Source organism: Cheilinus undulatus, linkage group 15, assembly GCF_018320785.1.
Source record: "Cheilinus undulatus linkage group 15, ASM1832078v1, whole genome shotgun sequence".
Lineage (NCBI taxonomy): Eukaryota > Metazoa > Chordata > Actinopteri > Labriformes > Labridae > Cheilinus > Cheilinus undulatus.
The window spans coordinates 28,230,046-28,244,501 of NC_054879.1; the positions used below are offsets into that span (position 1 = coordinate 28,230,046).

General features: G+C 39.2%; 1 protein-coding gene across 3 annotated transcripts in view; it reads left to right on the forward strand.

Moving 5' to 3' along the window:
• Positions 1–14,456, forward strand: part of arhgap20 (Rho GTPase activating protein 20) — a 108,635-nt gene that overhangs the window by 47,938 nt on the left and 46,241 nt on the right. The window contains exons 1-2 of one of the 3 annotated variants that reach the window (XM_041807032.1): positions 60–310; positions 6,323–6,408. In XM_041807032.1, coding sequence (XP_041662966.1) covers positions 218–310; positions 6,323–6,408 — 179 coding nt within the window. In that variant the 5' untranslated portion in view covers positions 60–217. Of the gene's footprint in view, positions 1–59; positions 311–509; positions 646–6,322; positions 6,409–14,456 lie in introns of those variants that run through there. The other 2 variants (XM_041807033.1, XM_041807031.1) reach the window with 2 other exon arrangements.

Genomic DNA, 14,456 nt, shown 5'->3' on the forward strand with positions numbered 1-14,456 from the left:
CCACTGAAGTGAGTAGAGGCGGAGCGGAGTCTCGGCGCTCAGCGCAAACAGAGCTCAGACAGAAACAGACCGAGGAGCTGCAGACACGTTTATCTCCTCTCTCTCTCTCTCCATCATGGATCCTCCTCAGGCTCGTGCCTCGCTCTCTGCGGGATAAACTTTGGACTTACTGTCGTATCATGGGAATATACCGCGTCCGTGGATCTATTCTGGCTTGATGGAAATCATGTCACCACAGCAGGGAACCATGGGACAGAAGAGGTCCGACTCTCTGACGGGAGACAGCAAAGCGCTCCCCGACAACAAGAAGGTACCGGAGACGCTCCTCTGGGAGACGCCTTTCCTCTGGGGGGCTCACTGATGGAGAGATCCGTGTGGACACCCTGTGCGCGTCTTTACGCACAGAGTTTCCCCACTGCGCGTAATAAGGATAAACTGGTGTATTGCAGTCACACTTTTTGGAAGTAATCATAGCACTTTAATCACTCTGCAACAACACAGTTTGAGATTTGCATTAACAGTAACGAGTTCAAAGTCTCCGTGAAATTAAATTCATGACGTCTAATTTGGCCCACTTTTTTAAATATTCGTTAAAGTCTGCGTTTGTTTTGGAATGCTCCTGTTAAAAATACTTCTGGATTTGAGGTTTGAGTCCTTACATGCTGTTTTACTAACAATATCAAGCTGTAATTGATTGCTTTGTTTATTCTGCTTCCATCATATTCTTTTTAATACTCTATCTTTGAATTTCCCTCCTTGAAAAACAGATTTATGGTGCACAAATTCTGCTATTTGTTGTCATTTTTAGATCCTTGTTTGATAAATCACAAATTATACAATGAAAACTCACAATTATTTGCTTTATTTGGCTTGAAGTCTTCAGTTTATCTGCCGTATGTTGAATATATTAGCAAATGATTGAGCTTAGGAGTCAAAAAGAGCAAAAATAAAAAAAAAAGAAACCAAAGGATAAAATTTGCCGATAATAATTATTCATTAGTCAATCAGACAGAGAGGATTAAAGGCAAACACAGAGAATTCCCTCTCATATTTGTTTTTTTAATGCAACTTTTAATGATTTATCCTACTTTCAAATTGGCTTCTCATCCAGGAGATTCCTGTAAATGCAGTCAAAATTGTTGCAGCTTTTTATTTCATATTTCTCCCTTCACTTTTGGTCCTTGACCCTGTTTGGCTCTGATACAGTGAGGAGGTGAATCTTCAGCAGCTGGACTGTGAAGTTGTAGTGAACAGTGCCCTCCTCCAGCGCGTGTTTAAAGGGTGTAACTGCAGGCTTCAGCTGGCAGCATGAGAGACGTGAAGGTGAGCGTAGGGATGCCAAAGTGCTGCAGGATGTTGCACAAGTTTGAAAGTAAAGGCGATAAAGTAAGCGTGAAGTCCTTGGATAAATTTTTCGCTGATAGCATGAAAGTCAGCTGTTTTGTTGCTTTTATCTGTGTGAGATGCACAATTTTCAAACCCAGTGACTGAAGTTTAATGAGAAAGCTAACCCACACATTCTCACAGTGTAAACTCCAGCTCCAAGTATTGGAGCGGTGTTTCCCTCCTGTTACTTTAGACCAATACATCACTCTTTGGCTGCGGTATACAGTTACTGTTGTTTTCATAATGTTTTCATAAGTATTGAACCCTTTCCCAGACTCTGGCTTGCTGCTGGTGATTTTTTTTGTCCTAAATACCTGAAAACACTATTGAAGCTCATGTTTTTTATTGCTGCTCTCTGGCTCTGGTTGGGGAAGTTTTTTCAGCTTTGTGAGGAATGAGGTGTGAGAGCAAGCAGAGAAACTGGAGCTCTGCTGTGTAAATGTAGAGTTTCCACATGCCTCCCTCACCCTGGAGTGGAGCTATTTGTGTTGAGATGTTTGTCTCGGAGTGTTGAGAGCTTACCTTGAGCTGTACTTGACATGAACATGACAGGAACATGTTCAGCTTGTATAGGGCGTGTGTGCTAAGGTTGTCAACATTTTCAGTACTTTTGACTATGTTAAAATTATACAATTTCCTCATTTTTTAGGATATGTACTATTGAAAAGTACCTAAGCTTTAAAACCATTAACAAGAAATATCTGGCTGTGGATGTTCAGATTATGATTGTGGAATTTTTTAAGAATATGTCTTGTTTTATTTCACTATTTTTTGCCTTTTGATGCTTTCTCAGCATGAATCACTATCATATTTGTCAAATCACTACAGAGACTGTCCCAACTTAACTGAAAAATGCCACAAGCAAGAGAGAGCTGCTGTTGTCTATTAAGTAGTCAACTGATAATTGATCTGGCTGATAATTGGACATTTGGCCTCTCTGTTTCAGCTTTTTTTTTTTTTTTAACTGATCACAGATAAAAGGAATCAGCAAAATGTGTGCTGCTTTTGCTGCTGCATGGTGTGTCTTCCTTCAGGTTTTGTTTTCACTCTCCAGTCTCACTTTATGCCCCACCCACAACACTATCTGACTGGCTAGATGCACACAAGTCCCGACCAATCAACACTGAGGCCTGGGTGCTACTGACAAAGTAAGCATATGCCACTGTGTTGTTCATGCTGTTTCTTTCAAAGCAGATGGATTTGCCAGCCTCCTTGTGTATCATCAGGCAAATTCATCTTGCAAAGCTCCAATCTACAACACGTTGTGCCAAACCAATCAATTCCATTTGAATATGAGGCAGTAGGGTCCAGGTTTAATTGTACTGGAAGCTGATAGCAATGGCTGCCACTATTGCAGCTCAGATCTAGCTACGTCATAGTGACAGTTTAAGCAGAACTGGACCACATTTCTGTATGAAATGAAGAGCAAGAGTCACGCTGAAAGCTTGTCTTGGCAGAGAAGATGTTTTTGCACTTAAGTCAGGAACACTCATCATACATTTTACCATTTAATTGCAAAAAGGATATACAGTTTTACTTGCTGGAGAGGGCTCAGCTTAAAGGATGCTGCCTGGGTTAGTCAAGCAGCATGCTGTGACTTTCTAGGAAGCTAGCTAGCTAGAACCCCCCATAGATACATTTATGACAGTGACTCTGAATACAATAATATTAGCTCAAAAGCAATGAATCCATAGCATGAATCTCAATACTGAGGGCAACAAGTTTTTATGTGATAAAGGAGGAGGCTGGGGTGGAGGAGCAGCAGCAGTGTGGTGCATCAGCATTAATGTAAGATCTGATATGATTAACTTTCACCTTTTTATTTTGATAGCAACAGAAGTGAGTTAGGTCTCTTAAAGCCACCCTTGTAGAAATGCTTAAATACATACAAATCATCGTGCTTAACTTTGGTTAACAAGCAACACCACAGAGATCGACAGCAAAGGTGCAATTAAATTACTCACTAACAAATCAATAGTCACATATAAAGGTTTGACAGTAATTTGGGGGATTCCCATGAATACATGGCATGGACAGCAGGCACAGCATTATGCAGACTGGCAATGATGTGCAGGTTGCACCACTCACGTTTGCAGGGGGCTCCACAGAGGGCGCTTGTGTTAGAAAAAGTACCAGTCACAGTGGAAACATATAAAAACATATTATAAGCAGTATTTACACAGCTGAAGTAGTGAACTTTAGGAAAATGATTGTAAATGATGTAAAAGTTTGTGTTATTAAAACAGAAAGCGTAGAGTGAAAGACACTGTCTGAGTTGCACGTTCAGTACAATAAAATGTGTTTTAAAATACTCTATCATTTTGATGATTAATAGTATTGCAAAGCACAAAGCTTTAAAAAAAAACATATTGTTAATTGTGTTGAACCCAAAATTTGCAGGCAAACTACTGCAGACTGACTAACGAACAACTACATCGGCACAGTTGGGCACTACAATTGCCAAAGTTTTTGTGCAATTGAGAAAGTATGCAAGGGTTTGCATGCTGTTTTGGTAACTAAAAACAATACAATTGCAAAATTCTAATATAAGTACTTGTATTAGTGTTGCCCTGGTCTCACGTAAGAAGTTCAGCATTCAATTGCTATAAAAATCTTACTCTGTACCCTTTACCTTTTTCATTGTTTGCATAGCAGAGTTAACTTAACTGATTCGTGCACCCTGATTGGTTTCTGCATAATTGAGACACCAGAGCTTGTCTTTGTACTATCACAATAAAAGTCTTTGTTCTTTAATCACTCCACACTCAGAAAAGTGCTGCTGCATCCCATCAATGTCTTCTCACCTTCTGGAAGTACGATTATGTCACCCTGCAAATGTTATTGTCAGTTTCATGCCTGATTGCACAGAAAATGTCAGTAAAAACAGAAGTTCATTACACTTATGTAATTTGGATGACAAATTGCTGACTTTGCAGACAAAACTGGGTCAGTTTGTTGCATGTAACTAATAAAAAGGCTCACTCTGATCCAAGCCAAAATGTTTTCCACAAACCATAAACACAATCAAACTGACCCAGAATGCAATGAGGTAGCTGTTTCAGAGATTTGTAGAGAAATCAAATCACATCAGTTGAAAGCATGTTTATAACAACTTTTCCACTTGAAATTTTTTTTCTTTGTATTTATTCATTCTCTTGACCTTTTTGACAACATGGGCAGTCATTTCAACAACCAAGGTGTCTTTGAGATGTTTTAATGTCTGTATTAATCCTGGGGGGTTCATTCATGCTGCATATACATAGGCCAGGAATAAATTCATCTACGCTGGGGGCTGTGGTCATGCAGTGAGTGAGGGGCTGCACATGAAAGTCTCCAGAGCGATTGGGGCTTTGCTGGCTTCTTTAACTGCACCTTGGCAGTGCTTGGAAAGTGAACTGGCAACCATACTACTCATACTACCCTCTCACAAAGAACTCTAGGCCTTGCTAACTCCCCACATTAACCCCTTACTCTGCTTTTAGGGTGTGGACTTTGTTGTTTTTTCAACAGATTACAGGCTTCTTACTCACCGTATCAGCCTTAATCTTTGCTTAAAGTTCTGCACAGTACTATAGAAGTCTAAGGTACCAAATATTCTGTAATTTCTTGTTTTAAACTATCAAAAACCAAAGTCAGTTACCTGCATACTGTTTAAATTGCACATTGTATGTTTTTGTGCAGTATGCAGGAGTTTGCATGAAATTCTTGATGTATTTTGGTGCATTATTTGTACTTTTTGACACTCCAGACCATAAAAAACAGAGATTTCATCATTTTTTAAAATACATTATTAAAAAAGTAGCTAAGTATTAAAATTTCTAATATTCTTTTGGTTTATTTTGGAGTTTATCTGGTCTTTTTTTTAATGTTTGGGCCTTTTTGACAGCAGGGACAATCAAGAATCAGGTTATCTTTATTAGTCCAAGGCATCACATAGATGCAGACTCATAAGAAACCAGAAAATAATAAAAAAAATAATAACCTCCTAAGAAGAATTTGAATCAAACCTATTCAGTTAACCCCTATATATATATATATATATACACACACATATATATATATATATATATATATATATATATATATATACACACACACACACACACATATATATATATATATATATATATATATATATATATATATATATATAGGTGTCAGAAATATAGAGGACAAAATATTAATAAAAAAGTAACACAAGGGCTGAAATTGCAGTGATAAAATAAAATAATATTTCTGTATATGTCATAACAAAGCTCATACTAAAGAATACCAGGCCGGAAATGTCACTTTTGTGTGCCATTTTTACTCCATGCTCTCAGTCTTGTGCCCCATGAATGACTAACATGAGTCAAATTCTTCCAGCACTTCTGCCTGAGAGGAATGTCACCCATAAGTCACTGCACAAAGGAGGCTCTTCAGTTTTTCTCAATAGTTTTGGTTTTTCCTTTTCAACCTTTTCCACACTGAATGACTGTAGTGTTTTAGCATGTTTTAGGGCTCACATGTTTGCAGTGTGTTGTAAATAGATTGGATTTAATTGAAATAGCTGTGGGATTCCTGTCATACTTCAGTGAGAGAGCATACAATCTATCACATTACAGTCAGAATATATGAGGGCTTGTCTACGATGTGCAATGCCAGACGACTTCTTTCACAACTTCAGCCTCCCTCTATGTCCCGCTGACATTTTTTTGCTGCCATCTTTAACCAGTTATCTCACTTCCTCTTTTCCATCTTTACTGCTGTCACTTCTTCTTTTCTCAAAGTCTCCATCCTCCACTGTGTTTCCTGTGTTGACCACATCCAGAAGCCAGACCAAAGCCATGCTGACTTTGGGCTTTGCAACTTTCTGTAAACACCCAAATGCAAACAGAGAAGAATGCTGCAAAAATCCCTTTTTTATTGATGCATCTTCTTCTCTCTCTCTCTGCAGAAGATGAAGACCCTGGCCCAGAGGCGTCAGTCAGCTCCTTCTCTGGTCATCAGCAAAGCACTTACCAGATCCAGAAGCACGTCCAGGTAGGAGTTACAACACACTGTAGATCCTGCTTTTATAATCAAGGAGCCTGACATCATTGTTGGCCTCTATGGAGAGGTTATTTCTCTCAGTAGATGCTGTTACAGATGTGGCAGCTGCAAAAAGCTTTATCTCACTGGATGAGTTTTCCTGCAAGATTTCTCAGAAAGATGTACTGGTATGGTTACCTTTAATACCCAGGTTTACTCTTCAATAAACTTTTTTTCTGCCATTAATTTTTGATACTGAAACCAAGTCCGCCCATAAGGGGGGATAAATGGGGGCTCGTGGAGGTCAGGAAAATCATGGTCCACTCTAAAGTTGATCTGGGATAAGGATATTTTATGTTTAACCTGGGTAATAACCAATATCATCAAAGAAGCAAAAAAATGAACTTCATTTATTTACACTGTAGAGCAATATAGCCTTTTCAAAATGTGAAGCCCTCTTCTTTAAATAGAATTACCTTTTGTGGTGCATGTTAACAATGTGGATGGGCTTCTAAACCATTTGGACAGTAAAGTCACCCTCATGTCTGAGCTGATTTGCACATATGTCAGGATACCAGAGAATAAAGTAGAGTGGAATAATTTTAAGGGAAAAATAATTAAGTGACAGTGAAATGGGGCAAAAAAAAAGTTGAACACTAAAAAATGGGTTAAAAGTGGCAAAAATTGGTTGAAAAAGTGGTTAAAGAGGGGCAAAATGGGTTCATCACACCAAGAAAGGGTTTAATGAGGCAAAAGTTGGTTAAAGCAGCAAATATGGATTAAGAAAGGCAAAAATTGAGCAAAATTGGGAGTGAAAATGGCGAAAAGCGGTTAAAAAAGAGCAAATATGGGTTAGAACTGGTTAAAAAAAAAGGCAAAAGTTGAAAAAAATTGACCAAAAATAGCAAAAAGTGGTTAAAGAGCAGCAAAAAATGGGTTAATGGGTACATTTGGGTACCAGGGGCATTTACGGTAAAGAAAGTGGCAAAAAGTGGGGAAAGTGGTTAAAGAGCAGCAAAATGTTAAAAGGGAAAATGTGCATTGTAGGGACAAATATGGGTAAAGTAAGGCAAAAGTTAAAGAGACTAGGCAGAAAATTGTTGAAAAAAAGTACAAAAAAATGGGCCATGAGTGGTTAAAAAAGACATAAAATGGTAAAAATGAAAAAGTGGCAGAAAACAGCAATGATAAGTGGTTAAAAAGTGTCATGAACAGATCTGAACATCTGGAGAGGGCCCATTCGCCAGGCTTGTCAAGGGGCCAGCCAATTCTGTGGACAGGGCTGCCAGAAACTTATTAAAAGTAGTCTTATAAGACAGTTTATTGGTCAAAATACCCTTTGAATAATACTTTTTTATGTCACATATTTTAAATGATAGGATTTCTGTCATTGAAGTGATTATTGGACCCATCATTTCAGATTCATCTGTATTCGGCTAAAGAAAGTCTGTAGACGCTTTTAAGAGGGTTTTATTGGTTGTTACTATCATAGAGTAATAAAACACTTGATCATCTGTGTACAACTTAAAACCACTTCCCTTGAAAGCACCCAAATTTGTCACTTTGCAACTGTAGACTTTATAGATTGTTAAAGGAAGCATCTCTAGACTCTCTTGACATCCAACTTTTCATACTTTGCACTTCATTTTCAGAGGCAGGGATTAAAGACGGTGATGGCATGTAGAGACAATAAAGGAAATAAGAGAAGTTGGCTGGCTGTAACCTCTGAGCAGATGTGGAAGTTTGTGCTTTCCCTGGTCAGCTCTAAGTTGCACGATCTCTCTATGGATAAACGCTGATTAAATAACAGAAAACTGTAACGTACTTGCTAGACTTGCTTCCTCTGCTTTGCTTTATATTTGTCTCAAACACCAGAGCTAAGCGGTGACACTCCCCCACTCATTCATGGCTTAGATGGCGCTCAGGCACTCACTTCTCCCAGAGCTATCAGGCTTTTCATCAGCTTCCTATCACACAGATCTCTTCCTCCTCCTTTAACCCAGTCAGAAACAGACCATTACAAACCCCTAGAGGTGGGCAGTTTTAACCACAAACCCAGTATTTCTTTATTGGTGCCAGCCTTTTGGAAGTTTGCAAACAATTTAAAACAGCTGGTCAAAATGCAGTGATTTCACTGACTGTGAGACCTTAAGCACCAAAGTTTTGGCCCTTTTTCATTATCCTGATCATGACAATAATAGAGATTGTGCCATTAAAAACACTTGATATCAGATTGTATTGAAACTTTTGTCAGCTTTAGTGGTGCAACTGTCTGACATGTTTATGATGTGAGTGGAGCTGGTGTCACTTTTACTGTTGCAGAGCTGAAACACTTAACTGTAAAACTGAACCATTCAAACCAGTGCTAAAGGAAACACTCCACACCGTTAAATGGGTCAGCGCTCTTGGACCAGTGAGTGTGTGGAAGAAAGTGAGAAAGACAACTCACTTATTCAGTCAGTGGGTGAAGAGAAAGAGCAAAGACAGGCAGACTATTGAGGGAATGTCGCTCGGTCTGATCGGTGTGCGTGAGTGCTGAATGTCTCAGGAGTTATGGAGCCAGGGCCTGACACTCTCAGACGTCACCTTTGACCTTTGGGCTCTCATCAGGAGGTGGAGAGGCCAGGGGAGGTCAGCTTGGGTCAGAAACTCCCGTGTCTAAGGTGTTCATTAAAGTCCGGATGTGGATATGAGGGTGCAGTGGGGGTTACCAGGGAAGACACGTGAAATTATAGCGGTCAGGTGACTCACAGCAGGTTGAGGTGAACAGTCATGATCATTATTGTGGTGTTATTTCATTAACTTTAGAAACGTGACTTTAATTATTAATGTTTCTTACTGTCCATGCTAAGTTACTGTTGCATAAAAACAATAATACCCCCTTAAGCCTGACAAATACAGTTTTATTGGGTACACCAGGTCTGCCAACAATATTTTGGCAGCTTTGTACTCATTATTGAATCACTGCTCTTTATCCAAGCACATATCTGGCTCAGGCAATATTACAAAGAGAGGAAAGATAGAAGCAGTGTTGTGTTGATTAATTCTTTCAGCATGCAGGATTTTCTGCTTAATTTTTAATATTTTTAAGGCAGTTTCAGAGAAAGTAAAATGATTTATATCTTGTAGATTAAATGGTTGGTCTGGCTGATCCATGTTTAGATTCTGATAGTCAAAAAACTGTATTAGTCCTTTTTTCACTCCTTGACTGTATAGAAATAAGAAGCAGCTTTTAGTAGTCTGCCGTCAAAGTTTTAGCAGTCAGTAGTATTCATGTGTGTTGATTATCTATACCACTTATCCAGTTTAGGGTCAGGGGGGCTGGAGACAGTCCTAGCTGTCATTGGAGGAGAGGTTTGGTACACCCTGGACTGGTGCAAGTCCATAACAGGACTGACATATCCTCCTAAGACCCTCCACAAGGACATCACATTTTGGCTTTCCTATATTAAAGTAATAATTTTTGCTATCAGAATGTTTGAGATAGTTGTCAAAAATGTCCATCAAAGTTTAACTGAATAGCTTAAAATGTTGGGGAGGTTGCTTGTCGGATATTTCAGGAAATTTGCTTGGAAATTTTCAAGTATTTTCCGACTGAATTTAGGGCATATGTTTGAATATTTTGATGAGTTTAATTGAGATTTTTTGGGAAATTAGCTTTAAATCACTTTTTCCTTGCATTTTTAAGGGGCGCTTTTTAAAACTTTTTTCGTCCTTTTCATTTGTAAGAATTTTCATGGAAATTTCAGAGAAATTCTTTGGGATTGGAATGTAATTGTAAATTCTAGGGAATGTTCTGAGAAATTTTAAGAGGGCTTTGCTAGAACATTTTCCAGAATTTGCATGAATATTTTTTTTTGATATTTCAGGTTATTTGCTTGGAAAATTAAAAATATCTAAAATATTTTTTTTTTACATTTCTTATTGAAATGTTTATGCTTTATGATAAGTCTGGGACACTTCGCCCATGCTGCAGCCAATATGTACAAGATTGTACAAGATAGATAACAAGATACATAAGATTCTAAAAGTGCAAAGGCAAGCAAGAGAGAAACCACAGTCCAGTGCCATCTTGTCTTATTTGCCACCTATCAAGAGAAGTGCCAATTGAAGTTAGTAATAAACAGACCTAACAATTGATTTCACTTTGGAATATGAAACAAAAAATCTCACTTAGCATGTAATAAATCAGCCTTAACAATGAAGGCATTTAACCATGGCTGCAATTACCATGGGGCTACTAGCAAAGTCATATCTGCACTAGGTCTGATGATTTGACAGACTCTGTCTGCTTAGTCCTGGACTTCCTTCAGATCATGGCAAAGCCATCCAAACTTGCTGGTGTTGTACAATGGTGCTTTGTGGGTGGCCAACCTGCAGTTAAAGTTAATCAAGCTGTCCTGGCTGATGATGCATTAGAGTTTGGACTGTTTCATGTGTTTCTCCTCTTCATCGTTCTTTCTACTTCTTCTTTGAGCTGACTCCTTTCTCTGCTCCTTCTTTTCTGCCTTTCCCATCAGTCAGAGGTGCTGATTTGCTCTCCGGCCTTCTGCTCAGCCACCTACATCACCTTCAGTCACACGTGAACGCACATGAACCCACACCATCCAGAATTATAACCTCATCCTGCAGCCTCCAGCCTCACAGTCCAGTCCAGTACGGGGTATTATGGTGTAACCCCCCCCCCCCCCCCCGCAGGTGATGAAATCCATACTGCAGGGAGGAAGGTGACTGCAGCGTAAAGCATAAAAACATGATTTGCTGACCCTCTGACCTCACACTCTTGCTCATTATACGCCACAGTGTCACCACACACAGAACTAAAATGAGTGTTTAAACACGCATGGTGAAGACTGAGATATTCACTCACACATTAGTTAACCTCTGCATGTTACTCCAGTAGACAACCACATCAGTGTCAAAATAAATGTCAGCGTTTGTTTATCTAACCTCATTTCAAATCCAAACTCCTAACCTGAATAAAGGGAAAGTAAATAAATATTCATAGCTGGGTGTTTTTGTGGTTATATGAAGACATTTTGTTCTCAGATTGGTATATGGGAGGACGTGCATCATGCGAAAGACATTTCCTGAGTTTAATAGACAGATCTGCTAAGGATATCATGGCTGACAGCCTCTGGTCACTTCTCTTTATTGGCTGAAAAACAGGGGGGAGTTTCAGGACTATGACCTCATCCTGTGAGCTTTGAATGTCAGCCAGGGATGACTTTATGGTTTGCCTATGGAAATGATCCTCTGCAGCTACAGAGCCACGTTTTCTCAGTCAGGTGGAAACAGGACAGAAGCACAGAAGGGAAAAGATGTTTAACAGGCTGACTTAGTCTGTTGTTTCCTGCTTTATGCTTAGGCATCCCTGCAGCTCAATGAGTCATTATAAATGTGGTTTGATTAGCTTATTTACATTTTCTTTGGCCTTTTCACTGAGGAAGTTTGAGTGTCAGTGATCATCAAAATTAAATTAAACTAGATGGAATGTGTTACTCACTTTTGCACCAATAGTTTTTGTGGTTTTATTGTAGGATTTATGGATATGTGGAGATACTGTTTTTTCTTTGAATAGTGATTCTGATTCCTTAATTTGTAGATACGATAGGATGCACAATATCATCAGCATATCAGTATTGGCAGATATGAAAAATTCTGCCAGTATTTATGACCGATAGCTACAAGACTGTCTTCTCAGCCTCTCTTTGACCTGGAGACACTTCAAGGGATTTCACTTTGCATTTTTCCTTTAAGCATAAGGCTCTTGGTGAAGCTAGGCTATACAGCCTACAGATGGGTACAGTTGCTCTGCTTAATTTTGCAAGTTTAAAGTAAAAATGGGCCACAAACAATGTTGTCTCAATTGTAGTTAATACCAAAAACTTTTGAAGTGTTTCTTCACCCAGAAAGCCTCTGTGTTTGGCACTACTTTACAATGCGAGCTTCAACTACCGGCCACATGCAACAGCTGTTTTGGGTCTGCAGGCTTTAGCAACAAAAGTAAAACTTCGTTGCACTTATATTGAGCCATTCTTTGGTTTCCATCATCAAAAATTGTAAGCAAACTCAGGCTGCATCACAGTGCAGAGGTAAGCGCTGTCGCTTAGTAAACACAGTACAGTAAAAAGGTGCCCGGTTTGAATCCCTATCAGACAGGACCTTTCTGTGTGAAAGGTCCTAACTGGGTTCTTCCCAAGTGCAAAAACATGCTAAATTGCCCGTTGGTGTGTGTGGCTAGTTGTTAGTCCATTATGCCAGTCCTATGACTTTCATGAGTCCAGGGTGTACCCTGCCTTTTGTCCAGTGGCAGCTGAGAAATGTTCTATCGCCAAGCAACTAGATAAGGCTGCAGATAATGGATGGATGGAAGCAAACACTATATACTACCTCACTATCTTAATGGTGCAAAACACCAGCAATATAGGCAAGTCTAAAGGACTAATTCCTCTCCTTTCTATCTTATGAAATAAATCCTATGGATAAAAAGGAACAATACTTAACTGAGACTGGCTATGGACCCGTCTCATCAATATCTATCTCCTGTTTAGAGAGTATCGGACACTTTTTAACACTGTTACTGGAATCAAAACAACTTGTCAAGCATCCCTCCACTAATCAGACTCTTTAAATCTCATCACATGTGAGCACATTCTCAGTGACTTTAAATAATCATCCCTTTTATGCATGCAGATTAGGCAGCTTTTCCTGTGTTATTTTGGACCATGTTATGCACTCAATATTTTTACTGTATTGTTGTTAAATTTATAACCTTCTACTATTTTAATGCAAAAATTCTTGACTTCAACTTTCAGTTTAAGAGGTCTGGAAAACTCTTTAAGATTCTTGGGGGTACCCTAAACAGAATAGTGTCTCTAAGGGCAGAAAATGCTCTCTAATTTTTATACAAAGGCATTAAAGAAAATTTCTGATAGTTAACCATGTATTGGAATGAGCCACAGCAGTGTAACTTCTCTATTGTCATGTGTGATTGTTTCAACAAAGGACAAAAGCTCCCAGTGTGGATGGAGGAGAGGGTACAGACTGGTGTGTCCACCATCTAAAATGACATCCTCTTTAATCTGCATGTTAACACACTCTCTTTGTCCTCCCTGTCACACACAGACTCACAATGAGACATGAATTGCTTCTTGTCTGCAGTCTGGGCAACCTTTATCTTTTAGAAGGAGGTCAAACGGCTGCTGGAGCAATTCCCTGTGTGCTGACGTGCACGTTTAAGTTCAATGGCTGACATGCACAAACACAACACGCCCTTTTGGCTTACTTTTCCACAAACTCCTCAGGACTCACACAGAAACACAGAAATCTCCAATGACTCACTGTCACATCTCTGACTCTCCTCTTTTACCACTTTTTCTTTTATAAAAGTCAGAGTTCAAATGTTATGTAAGGAAGAAAGCAGCGAGCAGATGGTTTCTTCTCCAGCCAGCAACTTTCTCTTCATTCAGATCTCTGGTTCATGTTGGAGCCTTGCCACAGAAACCTGTTGATTGCCCTTGAGTCAATTTTGAATCACACATAAATACAGAGAGAGAGAGAGAGAGAGAGAGAGAGAGAGAGAGAGAGAGGCTTCTCATGGATATCAATAAAGCTGCAGAGCAGATGTACACTGTTATATAAGCTTGTGTCACGGTGCCCTAAGGGTGTCAGTCCACCCCGGTCACAGTCATCATTTGTGGTCATATTTTGGTCGATGTGGATATAAAACAAACAAAACTGGAAATGGATGAAAAGAAATCAAAGACATTGGCCATAGAGTCTAAAGTGACAGTAAAGGAGAGGAATTGATGTGAACAAAGTTTATAAAGTGAAAAAGAAAGTTAGGATAGAGAAAGAGAAAGTTCAGCTGTTTGCCCAGCTGTTCTTGTTGGTTTTTGTCAATGACAAAGACTTGACTCACCTTCCTGATCCTCCTCTGTCTTCAGGGCTCAGTGAATCAGACTTAACAGCAATACGAGCAGCTCTGTCAGTACTAATAAATGTTTCAGCACACTGTTGATTGCAGTTTCGTTTCATTTCTTCCTTTTGCGAGAGTT